Here is an 18,328-nt window from a genome sequence, read left to right on the forward strand (position 1 = left end):
GATTTTATTGATTGCTTTTAAACCACTACATGGTATGGCTCCACTTAATATCTCAGAACTCTTAACCCCCTGTTTCTGCGCCCGAACCCTTCGGATCAGAGAATCAATGGCTGCCACAGATTCCACGGTCCAGGCTTAAAATGAAAGGGATCGACATTGTTGCCGTTTTAGCTGCACCGCTGTTGAACGAGCTTCCTCTTATTATTAGATCAGATAATAAATAAGATTATTTTAGCTTCTGTATTATCAAGTAGACGATCAGTCCGTGTCACTGGTGTCTATGTACACCCCTTTTGCGACTCTTGTGGCCTCTCTGAGCTTGATAATGCAACTGTACTGCAAACCTAAATTACAAATGATTCAGGAACATTACAAGGCGCCCGTGGTGTCGACTTGGCTTCGCTATTTCCCAGGTCTCAAACCCCACCTTGCAACCTAGAGGAATTAAAGGATCTGCTGCTAATGTCTCGGTGCCTGACAGCTTCAGACGTCTGTGGAGTTCATGCCTTAGCAGGTCAGAGCTGATTTGGCAGGCAGAGGGAACGATGCACAGTGTTAAGCAGGTGGTTTTAATGTTGTGGCTGATTGGTGCATATAAAGGACAAACTCGCCAGCTTTTATGGTTTTGCCAGATTAAATGAAAATGAAAAACAACACCAACATAAAAAAAGAAAATCTGATCTATTTAAAAACTGCATCTACCTTCCCTGAGGAGATTCATGCAGCCTAAAAACGCCTTCTTTCATATCTGCTGGCTAATTTAACATGTCAGTGTGCACACACAGCTATTCTGCTGCCTCACTGTGATGCATTTACACACATCTACAGGAGGCAGTTATCTGCAACTCAGCACAAAGGTGAGGTAGCAGGCCTGATTACCTTTTAAAAGCTTATGCTGGGGTCATCTAATGTAGTCTGCAAAGTAACATTTTCTGTGCTTTAACTCAATTTTCTCCTCAGTGATTTTACATGTTGTATGAAATACTTTTTAAGGGATTATTTCCTGGCACAGACTTGCATCTCTTTCTGCTTGCGTGTGTGTGTGTGTGTGTGTCTGGAGATTGACCGTAAGCAGAACATAATGTGATGTGAGCGCTGATATGAAAACACTCAACTGGAGCGCAATGAAATAACAGCAAAACAAGAAACACTGACAAAACCAAATTAAGTCTCTGTGTTTGCTGTGATGGATTATGTAGCTCGGGCAATTTTCAGTCTGCAGAAGTTTTCTGTAGTTTTCTTTTGTAAAGAAGGAAAACAAGACCTAATATATAACAATGCTGACTGAAGACACCAGCACAGATATTATAAGGGCAGATCAACCATTTTGAAAGATGGAAACTTATAAAAGAGGGGTCTTATACAGCACAATACAGATATTGTTCTGTGTGCACTTCAATAAATTGTATTTTTCCCAGTGGAACTGCTGGATATTGTTATATTTTTTTTTAAAAAAGAAAGCACTCTGATAGCGTGCCACTTGCAGCAAGATCATTTAAATATCCTCTCCTTCCTGGGTACTGATGGACAGTAAAAATCAAAACTGCACTCACACGTTCAGTTCCACTTAATTTCAGCCTGGAAAGAGACTTCATTCTGCGACGGGAGATTTCGCTGTGAATAAAAGACAAAAAAGTGTCAATACACCGAGCTACAGAAGTTAGCCGTGGGCCTGCACGCATTGTCTAAAGATGTGGCTAGACTTTTGAAAAATATTTCCACCAAAGCACTTTAGGCAGTAAAATAATTACATCAACATTGTATCACAGTGCAAATTTTTTGACACATTCTCACACAGTCCCAGATGCAGATTTACTCTCTCTCAACTTGCTCTACATCATCTAATGCTCCTTCAGGAATATTAAGGAATCAGAAAATAACAAAATACAAAATACAGTGAAATTTATCTTTAAGCTTTAATAAACAGCATAAAAACACATTTATTCACCTTTACTCACGACTGGTATGTGGCCACACAAAAAACTCACTTTGTGCACTAACATTAAGGGAAATCGTCGTATAAAAATCTTTTGTGAATCAAAGTTTTATTTATACCATTCAAATTCTTTTTAAAATTCTGTTTTAGTAGACAGATTTCTTCTTCTTTCTTCTTTAGAGACAGAGTGATCTTTGTGAACTTAGAGTCACTCTTGTACTTCAGTGTAATGCTTTTACTTAACTCTGTTTTACTGAAGTGGGAGTAGAAACCTCAGCCATATGGTCATGTGAAAAAGAAAGCATGTCTAAGAAAGCATATCTTTCATTTCTAAGGTTTCACATGTCAGCAGTGTTGTGAAGGTTACTTTTAAAATGTATTCCATTACAGAATACAGAATACATGCCCCAAAATGTACGTTACTCAATGAGAGTAACGTATTCTGAATACTTTGGATTACTTAATATATTATCATGCTGTTTACAACTACATGAATGTACTATTGCTGTGATTTATTACTGTTACTGAAGGTCCGCGGCTCCAAACCGTAGTAAAGGGACCTCTGGCTAATACGGTGGGTTCTGTGTCGGGCTCGTAGCCGAAAACTAGCTTTACTTTGTTGTCTGGGTCAACTTTGCTAGCAGAGACAGAGAGAGGCGTTGAAAGGCTGCTCCAACGGAACTTATTGTTTTTGGAGGAAAACACGAACACGGTGTACAGTCGAGTCTTAATAGCTTACTTACAACTGGGCTCGTCAGGCACTCTTCTTGGCTGCAGTGGTTATTATTATATTTACAAGCTTCCAGCTCCTGTTTTTGCTCGATGACAGCTCATACTTTTCCTTTGTCTCCCTCCCTCGCTCACAGACACATAACGGGTATGGCAGTCCATTCTCCCTGCAGCACGGAATACACTGCCTATGATGCTACATTCTTTAGAGCTATACCTGTAGCATTCTGCCTATTAGCTTAGCACAACAACAACAAAAAGGCCTCTCTCACCCAGGAAACACGCAGAGAGAGAGAGCATCGCCCTGTAACCATGGCAACCGTAACACTGCCGCCTGGAACAACAGAACGTAGCTGTCAAACAAAACCCAAACAGTCCTGACCCGCGACAATAGGAAACAGGGAAGTACCGCCGTGTAATCCATTTATTTCAACAAAGTAACTGTATTCTAAATACCACCTTTTTAAACGGTAACTGTAACGGAATACAGTTACTCATATTTTGTATTTTAAATACGTAACGGCGGTACATGTATTCCGTTACTCCCCAACACTGCATGTCAGGACATAATAAAAAATAATTAGATCCTTTGCAGAAGACTGGTCTTGTTCATTGTGGAATAATGGACGTAAAATTCTTTGGAAATGGTCTTAAAGCCCTTCCCAGATTGATGGGTAGCAACAGTTGCTTCTTTAACATCATTGCCGATGTCCGTCCTCCTTTGCATCATGTTAACACACACGAGAATGCTGCAGATGAAACGTGCATTTATAGAGGTGCTCACACTTTCTGATCATCAGTTCATCAGGTGCATCTGATTACCAGCAGCTGACTGCTATTCACCCTTTTAATTCTCAGGGAAGCTTAAAACCAAAGTGTACACCTCAACACAATTGAAATGCTGTGACGGGACAACAAACAAAATTGGGCCAAAATTGTTCCACTAGAAGTCCTAGAGAAAACAAATGGTGCTAAAGATGGTCTTATTTTTTCGCACACTCCTGCATTTTGGCATCCGCATTGATTTTTGTTAAATGAATACAGTGTAAAATACTAAGTCTTGTTGTTCATATGAGATTGTTTGCCACTGACTGTGTCTTGAGTGAATAGTGGGACCCAATTGCAGACACGGAAGGAGACGGAACTGCGTTTCAAATAAAAGGCGAGCCGTTTACTCAGGCTGATTAAACATGAGTACAAAAATAAAGCAAAAAGCAAAAAACTAAAGTAAAACCTAAACTGGGGAAATTAAACTGTGGTAACTATAATTCAACTATAATAACTATGACAACAGATATGAACATGATTCTGACCAGGAACGTGCGAGAAACTGTGATGAGGAAAAAAACAAGAAGAACACAACCTGAGCAGAATCATGACGTGATGGGAGCAAACAGACAACCTGACAAACAGTGAATGAAAACACACAGACTAAATACACACAGGAGGTGTTAAGGGGAAGTGGAAACACATGAGGAAACAGCTGACCAGTGTTGGTCAAGTTACTTGAAAAAAGTAATCAGTAATTAATTACTGATTACTTCCCCAAAAAAGTAATCCCGTTACTTTACTGATTACTTATTTTCAAAAGTAATTAATTACTTAGTTACTTAGTTACTTAGTTACTTTTTAAAAACATGATTTACAACCTGAATAGGTGATAAAGCGATAGATCTTTCAGCCCAATTCTACTTTTTCTACATAATCATCATACAAAATGTAATCAAATGGAAAAGTCTCTTTTTAAAACTTGTTTTGTTAGTTTTAATCTTTTAACTTTATGCATGAAGCAAAATTTTAATTATATGCAACATTCTCTGACTGGAAGAAATTAGTTTAACATTTAAACCTATTTTCTGCACATTCCAGCACATAATATATATATATATATTGTGTTTACACTCACTCTTTCAGATGCAAGTAAAACACAGCAGAAAATAAATAACATCAAAGACTAGCGGTCCTTTTGCTCTATTTTCACCTGTAAAGCAGGAGTAGGGTAGGCGGAGGGTTATCCTGGTGCAGGTGTGCCGCAGCGGTCAGTGGAAGGATACGGCAGTTTCTCTGTGAGTTTCCCATTACGTGGTAGCGCACTCGGTGCTTGCTTGGAAGTTTAGGGGGGTTTTTTTCGCTGTAAAAAGAAGTTTTCTTCCCACGCACAACGGACACTAATGTTTTTGTCACTTTTTATGGAATCAAACTCAAAGTAAGGTCAGTACTTCCACGCTTTAAACGCTGCACGCTCATACTCTCTCCCGCACTCGATATATGATCCATTGTTGATCTGCACACAGCTGTTGTCACACATGTCGCACTCGCTTACGTCACTGTCATGAGACATTCTCGCAAGAAAATCACGGTTTTAGTAACGCAGTAACGCAGCGTTCCTACATGAAAGTAACGGTAATCTAATTACCGTTTTTGCAATAGTAATCCCTTACTTTACTCGTTACTTGAAAAAAGTAATCGGATTACAGTAACGCGTTACTTGTAACGCGTTACTGCCCATCTCTGCAGCTGACACAAATTTACATAACGTCACAGGGATAGAGTAAAACTAAACACATTGAACAAAGAAACACAAGACTTTCAAAATAAAACAGGAAACATGGAGAGACTTAGATATGACAACACAGGCTTGACAACATGAAACACGCGGACAAGAAACACATGACATACTGACACAGAAGACAAGAATAGACTGGAAACCTAAACTAGAATAAGACTAAGAAGAATAAGAAATCAAAAATACAAAATAAACTGAAAATGCTCGGTCACAGACCCAGCACCTGACGTTGTTTCTACTTTTAAGACTTGCTAAGAAACAGATAATTGTTTTGAATAACTGTGTACTCGTTTTCATGGTTTTTAAATGCCTTAAAGCTTCAAACTTATCTTGTAAATGGCTAAATGGTTGTTTGAAACTGACCAATTTTATGTTTACAGTGTTATATATTTTCTTTAGTACATGAGGACAGGTTGTGATTGAAGTCGAGATGTGAAATCCTGACTTTTCTTAATGTTTACTGTGTCTGTTTTTGGTCTTACAGTCACATTCTCTTTCCACAGGGCGGTGTGGTGCTGGTCCACTGTAACGCCGGCGTGTCCCGCTCTTCCTCCATCGTGATTGGGTATCTGATGCTGAGGGAGGGGCTTTCATTTGATGATGCATACAGCCAGGTTAAGCTGGCGAGGCCATCGATTCGCCCAAACCCCGGCTTCTATCAGCAGTTACAGAAATACAAATCCTAAGGGACTAAAAGTCTGTTTTTTGCTTTTAAAACTGTGTGACAAAATCAAAATCATAACTGGAGCACTAATGGGAAGTCTTTGCCCTGTGATAACATCACAAACATTTTGATGTGGGAACTATTTTCTTTCTACTCAATTACACTCACCAACCATTTCACTTTCCAGGAGATAGTTTTCAGCTACTTCTGATGACGCTCATGCTTGTGACAGGGTGACGGGTGTCCTACTGTGTTGAGCTGCAGTGTTAGCCAGTGTTGGGAAGGTTACTTTTAAAATGTATTCCATTACAGAATACAGAATACATGCCCCAAAATGTATTCTGTAACGTATTCTGTTACGTTACTCAATGAGAGTAACGTATTCTGAATACTTTGGATCACTTAATATATTATCATGCTGTTTACAACTACATGAATGTACTATTGCTGTGTGATTTATTACTGTTACTGAAGGTCCGCGGCTCCGAACTGTAGTAAAGGGACCTCTGGCTAATACAGCGGGTCCGTGTCGGCTCATAGCCGAAAAATAGCTTTACTTTGTTGTCTGGGTCAAGTTTTCTTGCAAGTGACAGAGAGAGGCGTTGAAAGGCTGCTCCAACAGAACTTATTGTTTTTGGAGGAAAACACGAACACGGTGTACAGTCGAGTCTTAATAGCTTACTTACAGCTGGGCTCGTCAGGCACTCTTCTTGGCTGCAGTGGTTATATACAAGCTATGCTTGTAGCATTCTACCTGTTAGCTTAGCACAACAACAACAACAAAAAGCGCTCTCTCACCCAGGAAACAGGAGAGAGAGAGAGAGAGAGAGAGCGCGTCGCCCTATAACCATGGCAACCGTAACGCTGCCGCCTGGAACAACAGAACGTAGCTGTCAAACAAAACCCAAACAGTCCTGACCCGCCACAATATGAAACAGGAAAGTACCGCCGTGTAATCCATTTATTTCAACAAAGTAACTGTATTCTAAATACCACCTTTTTAAACGGTAACTGTAACGGAATACAGTTACTCATATTTTGTATTTTAAATACGTAACGGCGGTACATGTATTCCGTTACTCCCCAACACTGGTGTTAGCTAGCTGCATGCTTGTTTAGGTTGGCAGATGTAGAAAGTAAAAACAAGATAGTTCCTTTATAAAATGACATGGCCTGCCTAACCAGGCCAATATTTCTGGAACGAGACATCGCCTCCGAGTGTTTTAAGTCTTCATCACAACACCATATGGCAACTGCCATTTAATTCCATTATAGTAAGAAACAGCAGACATTTCTGTAGTCAGTATCTCCCAAACTGTTGGACTCACACTAAAACAGTCTGAAAAGACAAATATGTCTACAGGGCAGAGGAAGAACATGAGCATTTGATTTTACATGCGGCTCCCCTTGAAACATTGCAGTTTTGATTTTTATGTAAATGAATCTGCCAATAAGTAATAAACATTTGCATGCCTAGTGCTAGTAAGTGTGTTATTTTTAAACTTCAGCATTGTCTCTTTGTAATACAGTTGAAAAAAATATGGTTAAAGCTCTACTGGGAAATTGACTTACTATTTGATTTGTTAATGTTAGACACAGCTATTTGCTTTGCAGTATAGATTGTCTTCTAATTAAAGACGCACCGGTTTTCCTGAGGTACTACTTGATACCTTTCTCAACTACACAAACAAGTACACCATCAATTATAATGATTGCCCTCACTGCAGCGTTGTCTCTATCAATTTCACAACTTTGCAAAGTTGATGTGCTAACCCCGCTCTCCTGAAATAATTAGCTTGTAATTAGCTTGTTAGATAATGAGGGAGAATCCAGTTGGCTCGCATGCTAATCGACAAATACCGCTGGGGTGAGCTCCTAACACTGCAAACACACAGCACACAAAAGTATTATATCCTAATGTTCACCATTTGAATGGATATAAAGGCTACAGGCCAGATGTGTGTTTGTTGTTCAGCTGGCTGAGAACGTTTACAACGGATTATTGTTACAGATTCATGTCCAGAGTGTTGAAATTACCTCAGTGTAGTTTAAATATAATGTGATATTTGTAAGACAACTTAATCAGCAATGTTAGGGAGTTCAAACTAACACAAAAGCAAGTGAATATGCCCCTATAACTGCTTTATTTCCTTCACTATCTCACAGATTTCTCTAGTTTTAAAAAGTAATTTTTAAGGCTAGACTATTAGCTCAGAGCACTGAGGTAGATTGAGTTCTAAGGATGGTAATCTCAATGTCTCGGTCCACCGCTGCGGTCCAGAATGGAGTATCTGAATGGGTATTGGATGGATGGGAGCGAGACTGCACCCAAAGGAGGAATCCTAATTACCTGAATGCTTGCTTGGCTTTTTCCTCTAGCGTTGCACTGGGGATTGCATTTATGGTTTAGCATAAAATGTTGACAACTGTTAAGAGTTACCCTTATATTCTCTTAACTTTTAATTCAGCATCATCATCAGGTTACGGTGTGTAAGAGTAAGGTATCATTTGTTGATCCCTGCGGGGAAACTCATTTACTGGATTTAACCGTATTATATTAGCAGCAGTGGGCAGCCATTGTACAGTTTCTGAGGACATAATCCAGCTGTAAGTCAGTGTTTTAATCAAGTGCACAGCGACAGGACCTAATGTAGCATGTTTTTCATAGTGAAGCTCAGAGCTCACAGGGAAAAACCTGCACAAGCACAGGGAGAAGATACCAACTCCAAACAAAAGTGCTCCAAATAGAGTTTGTGCAGACTCATGATCCTGTAACACTTCCTCAGCAGACTGATTAATGTCTACTGGAGGGGTTAAAGGCTTCTTTTTAGTTATTGTTATTATTAAGTTAGGGGTGGTTAGAGGTGAGCAGATGGATCCAAATATCGAACGTATCAATAACATTGCTGGTTTTGGTATCACATGAATGTAAGCGCGATAGGATTAATGTGTTTGTGATGATGTTTATAATCTTATTTGCTGTTTTTAGTTCTTAATACATAAAACAAAATGTTCAATTTGTGAATAATGTACAGAGTTAGAATCAAAAAGGGAGATAAACCAGGGTATGCTAACAATGTGATTGACAAATCTGCTCCCAAACCATCAAGATGCTCATCAAGTCTTTTTTAGACTACAATGGGTAATCTAATGTGACCATAACCATCCTTTATATACAGTCTATCAGTGTGTTAACAATGATAGGTTGTGTAATGGCTCTATCATCGTACAATTTTAATTTTAAACTTGGTTATGAAACTGTCTAGGTGCAGATGAGCATTTTAGCAGCACATTAAAGTCACTGTTTATTTACCTAAATTGAGCATGGGCTTGCTGGTGTACACAGGAAGCAGGAGATTGCTTGCTTATTTGCAGATTCACAGGATATAGTGGATGAGTGAAGGACATGAAATGACTGTTAAGTCCTAATATGGACGTGAACCTTCGTGTCTGCGTCAGCATTTCCAGAAGTCTGTTCCTCCCTGTGCACACCTCAGCACTACAGAGTCTCTGAATACATTTACAATGAAACTTTTCCAAAATATAATTTTTACTGACCTGAAATTGTGTTTGTGCTTTGAAAAAGGGACAAATCATATATATGAAGAACTGGATTAAGCCTCACAGAGTCTCATGTCCCTGATGTACAATGAGTGCTCCGACTTTTCTGCATGAAATGAGCCATGTCAGTGTTTATCGGGGTTATATAGAAGGTTTTCCTCTTAAAATAAGTTTTCGTGTCTGCGATTAGGAGATGGGTAGATTGGCACAAACACAAGCAGGCGACTTAAGACAAATTATTTCTTTTATTTAAACTCCCTCTTGTTAAGATTTATGGTTTAGTCTGGTCATAGTGACAGTTAGCTATCAACTGTATCCATGCTATATGATAATCCTAGGCTGATAGGTGTTATTTTAGTATACGCAAACAGAAACGTGTGTGCATGCACAAAATAAACAAACAAACAAACAATCAGAGTTTTGGCTGTGTTATTGATTCATAGTGTTTTCTATCAGTGCAATGATCCAGAGGAAATGGAAGAGCTGGAACAAATTAAAATAGATTGTGGTTGCTGGTGGAAGACCTCCAAAACGATCTGCAGGAGGGAAAAAGACGCAATAAAATATGTATTAAACATTAGAAGAAAGTTTTTGTTTGTTGTTATCAGTAGTGCCATTTCTAACTTTTTCATTTTGACTGGAGTTTGCAAGTGAAAATGTTCTCTTTTTTTTTTGATAAGATAAAAAGTTAAAATACATAATTTCTTGTGCTGTAATTAGGATCTAGCTTATTCAGTACTTTTTAGAAACTCTGTGCAGCATAAAAAACACAACTAGGTTTGCCAGTATTTTTCATCCTGACATGAATACCTCTTCAAAGGAGACATTTGCATTGGATTTTTGCTCTCATTAGAAAGTTTATTTGACCCTTTTCCGAGAACACCGCGTTTGTCAGTTGCAGGCCGCCGTCGCTCAGGGGAAGAGGAGGGGTCGAGGTTGGTTCTGCGCCAGAGACTTGGAGGAGGAGATAAGTTCTGCCAAATTGGTTGCAATTCCTACTGGTCCTATAAAGGTCATAGATTATTTAACACCCCTTTTAAAGCCGTGGACTGATTAGAAAGAGCGAGCCCCTGTCACAGTTAATAACTAAATATTTGGTTCTTATGGCTTTGTTGTTCCCAATAAATCCACACATCTGTCCAATAAATACACCACTCTGCTTTTTATAATCTCAAGCTGAAAAGCAGGAGAATAAGATATTGAACCAATGCCTGACTAATGGCAACAGTGCCAATATACAGTCTGTGACAGTACTTGAGTGTAGGGCAGTTTGGCCTTTTCTTTGGTGTTGTTCAATGGTGTATCACTGAGGAGTATCAGCTATGAAGCCAACTGGGTTTCCCCTGACATTTTTGTGACATTTTACCGTCTGGATGTGGCGGCACACAGTATGGCACAAGCTGTCCCATCTGCGGGGTCTCATGGGGTCCAACCACCATCTCAGTCTGTGCAGGCCTAAATATGAGAATATTAACAGCCAGGCAGAGGTAGCTTTCACGCAGGATGTGGAATAATTTCCCCCGAAGCAGTACAATGTTATCAGGCCTGCAGGCTTTCATTAGATTTGATGAAGTGCAGAAGTGAACAATGGGGAATCCTGGTTTGCTTTTTCCTCTTTGGTTTCCACGTGCGTCCATCGCATCCACGGAAAACAAATTCAGTCATAAACAAGCCCTAATCAGGGCAGGAAATTCTAATTACTATTTATTATTTATAAGAAAGTATTCGTGCATATAAGCTCTGCTGCAAGTGTGCCATCTGCATTTATTTATCACATGTGAATCATATACAGTATGTAAATATTTAACCCACTTAACTAGATGCAGTGTTTATTATCGTTTAGGAAATCCCTTTCTTCTTTTCTATGCTAACCTCGAAAGCTCTGGATTGGATCTTTGTGTCTGTGTCCTGTACTCCCATTCTATCCTGGGCTGTACCCCAGGGTTCTGTCCTGGGGCCCATCTTCTTTGGTTTATATCACCTAGACCAACCATAAAGACAATTTTATACCAGAGATGATATCCTGTTGTACATTTCATCCAAATGTAGCCCAATCTGTTTTTCAGGACTGCATTAATGTTATAAAGAAGTGAATAATTGTCACTAAACACACAAAAAAAACATTGTCATTTATCCCCCTGATGATTTGTCTCCATGGTGGTCGGAATTTTGAACTATCACTTCTTTCAGTCTCCCAGCAGTCAGGAGTCTGGGTGTTAGATGTGATCAGGCATTCAATTTTGATAAACCTGCTGATTCTTGTTAGATCTTGTTTTTATAATTTGTGGATCTCTGACAGACATAAATAGATTGTGTTTCAACCTGAAATGGAAATGATGGTGCATGCTTTTATTCACAAGATCCTAAAATCTCTCAAGGGACACCCAGCTTGTTGTCTTGGCTCTGGATCCCCATAAAGTTCAGAGTTCAAGTCAAAAGTTTGGTGATTGCTATAAATTTATTACTAATAGTCAGATCCTTCCCTATTTTATTGACCTTTTACTTACACTAACAGAACTACTGGTCTGCTGCTTGTTGGTGGTACCTCCATCGAGCCTAAGGACTGTAGGAGACATTATGTCTACATTATGGAACTCAGTTTCACTGGACTTAAGATCTGTGGATATTGTTGATACTTTTACTTTTAAAAGCTTAAGACCCATCTGTGTAAGCTTGGTTTGCCCAAGTACTTGTACTCCTCTGCCACATTAATGGGTCATGTAGCCATCGTTTTCCTTCTGAAGTCAATCACCATCTTTCTGGCCTTAATTACATTCATAAGGAGATGATTTCTGCCTCCCAGACCACTCCATAAAATCATCCACTGGTGCTCCGTACGCCTCCTCTTGCACATCACTCATCCAGTAACTGCAGAATCAGGTGCTCGTCAGAGTGACTCACAGATCAGGATGTGATAGACAGAGCTCACCAGGATGGAAGGATGAAGGTGTTGAAGGTAGTGGATGTGTGGAGGCCAGGGCGTGAGGTGGAGGAGGCAGCAGAGGAAGTGAACTAAACCTGCTGAAGAAACCGTTAAGCTCATTTGCTCTCTCGAAGTTGACTACTGGTAGACTGTCACCTTAAACTCAGCGATTTTCCTCCACTGCACACATTCCCCATGTTGTGCTTGAGCTCAGCCTTCAGCTCCTTCCTGTAGGAGGTCCTTGCATTTCCTTAGTTTCAACCCTAGGTCATGCTGCACCCTCCTCTGTTCTTCCCCTCACCTGAACGCTTTGTTCTTTTTATTAAGTTTGTTGTTCCCAAGCCAACAAACAATCCTGCACAGTAAGGTGATGTATTAGTCTAATGTAGTAATACATTACTGCATGATACGTTAGATTTAAGGGAGCATGGTGTTGCAGTGGTTAGCACCATTGCCTCACAGCAATAAAGTCTTAGGTTCAACCACCATAACTGGGGCTTTTCTGGGTGAGTTTGCATGTTCTCCCTGTGTCTGCACTCTGGCTTATTCCCACAGACCAAAGACATACAGTCAGAACAGTTAGTGTAACTCGTGACTCCAAATCGTCATTCTAAGTGCAAACGGTTGTCTGTCTCTGTGTGGTAGCTCTTCAACACATTGACAATCTGTCCAGGAAGTACCCTGCCTCGCACCTCGTGGCCACTGGGATAGGCACTAGCCAAACTGTATTACATATTCTGCTATCATTGCACACCAGTCAAAAAAGCACTTTGGAAAATTAGCTTCTTTCTGCAAATGGTGACATCGCAAAAAGCTACAAAATTAACCTTTATTCTCAAAATCTAGAAAAAGTAGAACAGCTCCACTTGAGAAAGAGTCTAATATGTCTGTGGCTCAACAATGAGGAAAGTTACTTAAATATGACGGACATTTCTTTTGCAGTATGTACCAGTGCACCTCTCATACATTTACTGGACTTTATATTGGTTCTCAATGTAACTTTTCCTTCATCTGAATGCATTGGACACCTACTAAAATATTACTAATATGATTCTAAAATCATCCACTTTTAAATATTGCATATACTGTTCTCCACCAAGTATTTTTTTCCTTCCTCCCTGCAAAATATGCAAAAATGAATTGCCCTACATTTGTGTTTATTTCCTCCTATGGGTCTAAAAGTGATATATTGCGAAATAAACCAGGCATGCATTTAATACACAATATTATTACAGTGCATATATATATATACACATATATAGACATAAAGCATAATGTGATGCAAGGGGAAAATATAAATGTACACATTTATACAAATAAAAGCAAAAGCATGTGTATATACAAGATAAATCATTGCCCAAATCACAATGAAAATTGGACAGGGAGTTAAAAACTCTGTTTTATTTTTGTATTTGTGTAAAATTAATCTAGTGAAGCCGATGGGAGGATTTTAAGCTTATTTCAGCAATGGATCATGGGACCCAAAGAAGAAGGAAATTTATCAGATAAGCTGCTTACTGTGTACTTTATTTTCTCAAAGCTCAACGACAATATTCGGTTACTAAACAGGAGAGGGACTCTGGGGGACTTGACAATTTCCTGTTGAGAAAAATCCTTCTGTGAGCCACAGACAACACACAGCACCAGTGCAAAAGTAGTAATTCACTCATTCAATAAGAAACAAGACAAAGGATTTGTTTTGTTTCTCACTGAATGCAAAATAACTGAGAGACATAAACTGGGAAATCAGCAATGAGTTTCAGTTCAACATGCAGGACCAGTTTAAGATGAGAGCCTCAGAACGCTTTTTGTCCGTGGGCTGTGTTCTACTTAGAAAACTAAAGTAATATTTGCATTTCTGTCTATAGTAATATTTTGCCATGATAAATCTGCAGTATATAATTGCACACTTCAACAGAAAGTTGCAAATTTGTTTCCTGAGGATGTGCAGTGAAGCACTGCAGGTCGGCGTACTTGCCAAAGGTCGTTAGGTGCACTTTTACTTAATTAGGTCCAGCTGGGATGTGCAATCACCAGGAGGCACATCACATCAATTTTTATTTTATTTATTTATTTTTATATTTTTGGCAGGTGCAGGCTGCAGATTATTTTACCACTTACACATATGCACACACGCACACCTCTTTTAAGCCGAAAATATACGTGTGTGATCATACCTATATCTGCAGCATTAAAAGCATATTCAAATACACTATAATAATCGAATGTAGGATTGGTTAAACACGTAAATTGTTGTTCATTTTGTTATGTTATAACACTCAAAAATCTCCATCTTCTTTTTTGGAGTCTATTTTTGGACTTTATTCTTGGATTATTTTGTGAAAGTACAAATTTCTAATCTAATGCAGCAACTGACAAGGAGAACACTGCGTTGTATGATTAAATGTTGAATAATAAATGTGAAGTAAAAAGATGGCAAATATGTAATGACAAACAAGCCTTGCTTTGGATTGTGCGCACATGCAGAATGTTCCATCTCAGAAACTGAAATTTACTTTGTGATGAAATTGCATTTTCAAATTTAAAACCGCTTTTTCAGGCTCTGGGAAAATGTTGCAAATGTAAAACCTACATGGAAAAATAATGTTTTATTCAAAATGAAACAAAGTAGTAGTTGATAGAAAGGTTCTTTGTACACTGTTCAGCAACATGCAGCTGAGTCAGGAGCTTTTAAGATTAATTTGGCAAACTTCAAAGAGGGAAACACTGGAACACACTGATTGATTTGCAGCCTTCAACATCTGAAACAGTCTAATGCTGTGAGCAAGCAGCAAGAGCTTAAAAGACGAGTAGCTTCAAGTCAACTACAACTGAAGGTTACTAAAAATATCTCCAGTCATCTTCCCTCATTAGGTCAGTCATTTAATTTTCACAGTAAAGCTAAGTTCACTCCTTCTGATCATTGCATTAGTGGAAAATCAGTGAAGTGGATTAACCCTTAAGAAGAAGCTTTTTACGGTGGAGGATTTAGTGACGGGTGTTAACTAGTGGTGTGACAAGATGAGGCAGACTAGGAGGCTCTCGTTTACAGATTTTAACGTATCTAGGTATCTAAATATTTCCACTTGCTAACTCAAACTTCAAAGAAAAACATTGGAAATTCAGAAAATAACTTGAAATTTTGAGTTATTAAGTCAGGATTTTGAGATAATAGTTCAAAAAATTTGAACGACAATCAGGAAATGTGCCAGCTTCCATATGACTTTTACATCTAGTTTATACTCACTCTTCTGTCTGCTGCTCCTGCATCAACCAGATTGAATACACACGTGTATTAGTGTGTATGGATCAGTAAAGGAGATTTTCAGATTATGCAGATTATAATATGCAGCTTAAAAAGATGAGATAAAAGATACAGTATTATGTGCTTCCTATTTCATTTTCTTCTACTCCTGTGGTGACCTCAGAGTTGGCGTGCAATATATCTAATGCAGTGACCATAAATTAGACTTGAGCCATCACTTGTTAGTGTTGCGGGTACTACATTATCCACAATATGTTCATTAGATCATTTTAATCAGTGTTCAAATATAGGTTTGTTTTCCAGTTAGCTGTGTAAACAGACCAAAAAAAATATCTGTTAACACTTTATATGCAATCCATTAAAAAAGGCTTTCTTAAACCTGAAGGGTGATGTCATTGCTTTCTACTTGCATCATTATATAATACAGTCCATAGTTTCTGCAATACTGTGCGCGCTTCTTAATAGGCTGTGTGTGTAGTTACTGAATTTAGACGAAGTAATCTTGTCACAATGGGTTCATCCAAAACCTTGGCTGATCGTGAACCGCACCCATTTTCAAACATTGGCTCGTGTGATTAGGTAGAGGATCAATAGGGGGTCCATGACCCTCTTGGGGACACTCCCATAGGGCTTAAAATCTGGGACTCTCCACTAATTGACACTAATGTAAGATTCTCAGGTGAGAGGTGAAACATCTTCAAGAAACTTAAAAAACTTAAAAACTTAAAAGTGATGAAAGGCCAAGGGAGGACTTGAACCAATGATAAGAATTTCTCTTTTGTTTGAGTGCACTTTAAAAAAACTTTCATCTTTTTCCTAATATCCAATAGACAATCGAGAAGGTTGGAGAAGGTTGGAGAGGTTAGTCGAATCACTGGCTTTCGGCTTACTGGGAGAAAGAGCTCATTGTCATCGGCATAGCAGTGAAATGAAGTGTTGGATCTCTATATAATGTGGACACGAAGTAGCATTTATAAGAAAAAAAAAGGACAGCTCCCAGTATAGACCCTGAGGGACTCCATGATTTAGGGCAGAGTAGACAAAGTTCAGCAATGGAAGTAAAACTGTTTTGATTGGTCAAATTCTAACCACTGTGGAGTCGTCCCAGAAATACCAGCCTGGTGCTGCAGTCTCTCAATCAAAGTTTTATGCTCTAATGTAGCAAAAGCTGCACTTAAGTCAAAGAATAGAAAATTCACCAGGATCAGCAGATCTTAAAATATCTGTTGATCTATTAAGTGTAAACTCAGTACTGTGATGCTGTCGAAGACTTCTCCTCCAAAGGTTTTGCTATGTAGGTATTACTATACTACTAAAGGTAGCATGGCGGAAACGTCCCAATATGGAATAGTTGAAACAATAGTTGTGGGTGCAAATTTTCCCAGGACACAATTACCAATAACCACTTTGCAATGTGCAATACACATTCACACAACATACATAGAGGTATATAGAAAGGATACATTTTCTACCATGAACTAAAGCTGACTCAGCTTTTCATTCATGACAGCAGATTCAACTGCACTGAGAGTATAAATCCAATATTCCTCTAGGAGGGTGACTTTTATTCCTCGGCCCTTTAATAAAGTTGCACAGCCACAGTGCACCTGTGCATAACTTTGTGCCGTAGCTTATTTCATATTTTGAGTCTGCAGCAGAGTCAAATTTTGCCAATATACACCAAACCACAAGAGCATCTCTGCATAAATAGCGCTTGTGTTCTGCTGCAGTTTATGAAAGATTTGACAGCTTTGGATTGGACAAGTGGCCACTGGGGCGAACTGGCAGAGAGAGTGTGTAGCAGCACCAACTCCGGCTCTCTTTATGTTTCTGAATTACAGTCTGAGATCCTTTTTACACACACTTTGTAGCTCTATAATAATGTCACTTGACTTTCTCCTTTGCTGCCATCACAGCAGCTACAAGAGAGCTTTATCATTTGAACATAAAAAGGTCATTTGACCTCCTTTTTCTTACTTAAACCTAACCACTCTTACTGTGGTACACCAGAACAAATACTCAAATTAATCATTTTAGGCAAATAGCCGTTTCGTTGTTAAAATTCAGGGACCTGCTTCGTTTATCATTGTCAACATTTTTATTTATTTTTGCGCTTTTTTCATCAGCAAGTCTACATTTTGAAAAGTTTTTATTAAAGTAGCACATGAAGTGTTTTATTTGAGCCTATAGAAAGCACAAATCCATAATTCATCTGCATTGCTTTTTATGAAATTTTCCCCCCTGGGGGAAGCTTAAAGTGAGAATAGTGAGGAATTTAGAAATAAATAAAGGTCCTGAGTGCTTGGAAACACTCTATTAAGATTCAGCGTAAGTCTTTTCAATTTGAGACCAGTCAGTGATGCTATAAATGAAAGTTTAATCGAGTTATGCTGGAATATAATACAGTGATTGTTTTGTTTAACAACATGGGCTCAGAATCAACATTTTCAGATGAAAAAATGTTAAATAAAGTATGAGGGGAAATATTGAATTAAAGGTAGGATTGATAAGACAAAGAAGCCTATTTGATACTGAAAGAGGTAAAAGGGATTAAATTAAGGACTATGTGGAGCTTTATTTTAGTTTTAGTGTATAATATACTGAATATTTACAGCCTAAAGATCTAATGATCCAACTTTGTTCTCTAGACTTCTTATGTGAAATTCATTTCTTAGTCCCCCCCC

The 18,328-nt window shown here is 38.7% G+C and overlaps 1 protein-coding gene across 2 annotated transcripts in view; it reads left to right on the plus strand.

The window, feature by feature from the left end:
- LOC102795923 (dual specificity protein phosphatase 19-like) overlaps nucleotides 1–9,848 on the plus strand; it is a 29,421-nt gene extending 19,573 nt beyond the window's left edge. For both annotated transcript variants that reach the window (XM_087850000.1, XM_087850001.1), the window contains exon 5: nucleotides 5,735–9,848. In XM_087850000.1, the coding sequence (XP_087706126.1) occupies nucleotides 5,735–5,917 (183 nt within the window). In that variant the 3' untranslated portion in view covers nucleotides 5,918–9,848. The remainder of the gene's footprint in view (nucleotides 1–5,734) is intronic.
- Nucleotides 9,849–18,328: the final 8,480 nt, after the last annotated feature.

The sequence above is a fragment of the Neolamprologus brichardi genome, chromosome 13, assembly GCF_056152115.1.
Source record: "Neolamprologus brichardi isolate AB-2024 chromosome 13, ASM5615211v1, whole genome shotgun sequence".
In the NCBI taxonomy this organism is placed as follows: Eukaryota; Metazoa; Chordata; class Actinopteri; order Cichliformes; family Cichlidae; genus Neolamprologus; species Neolamprologus brichardi.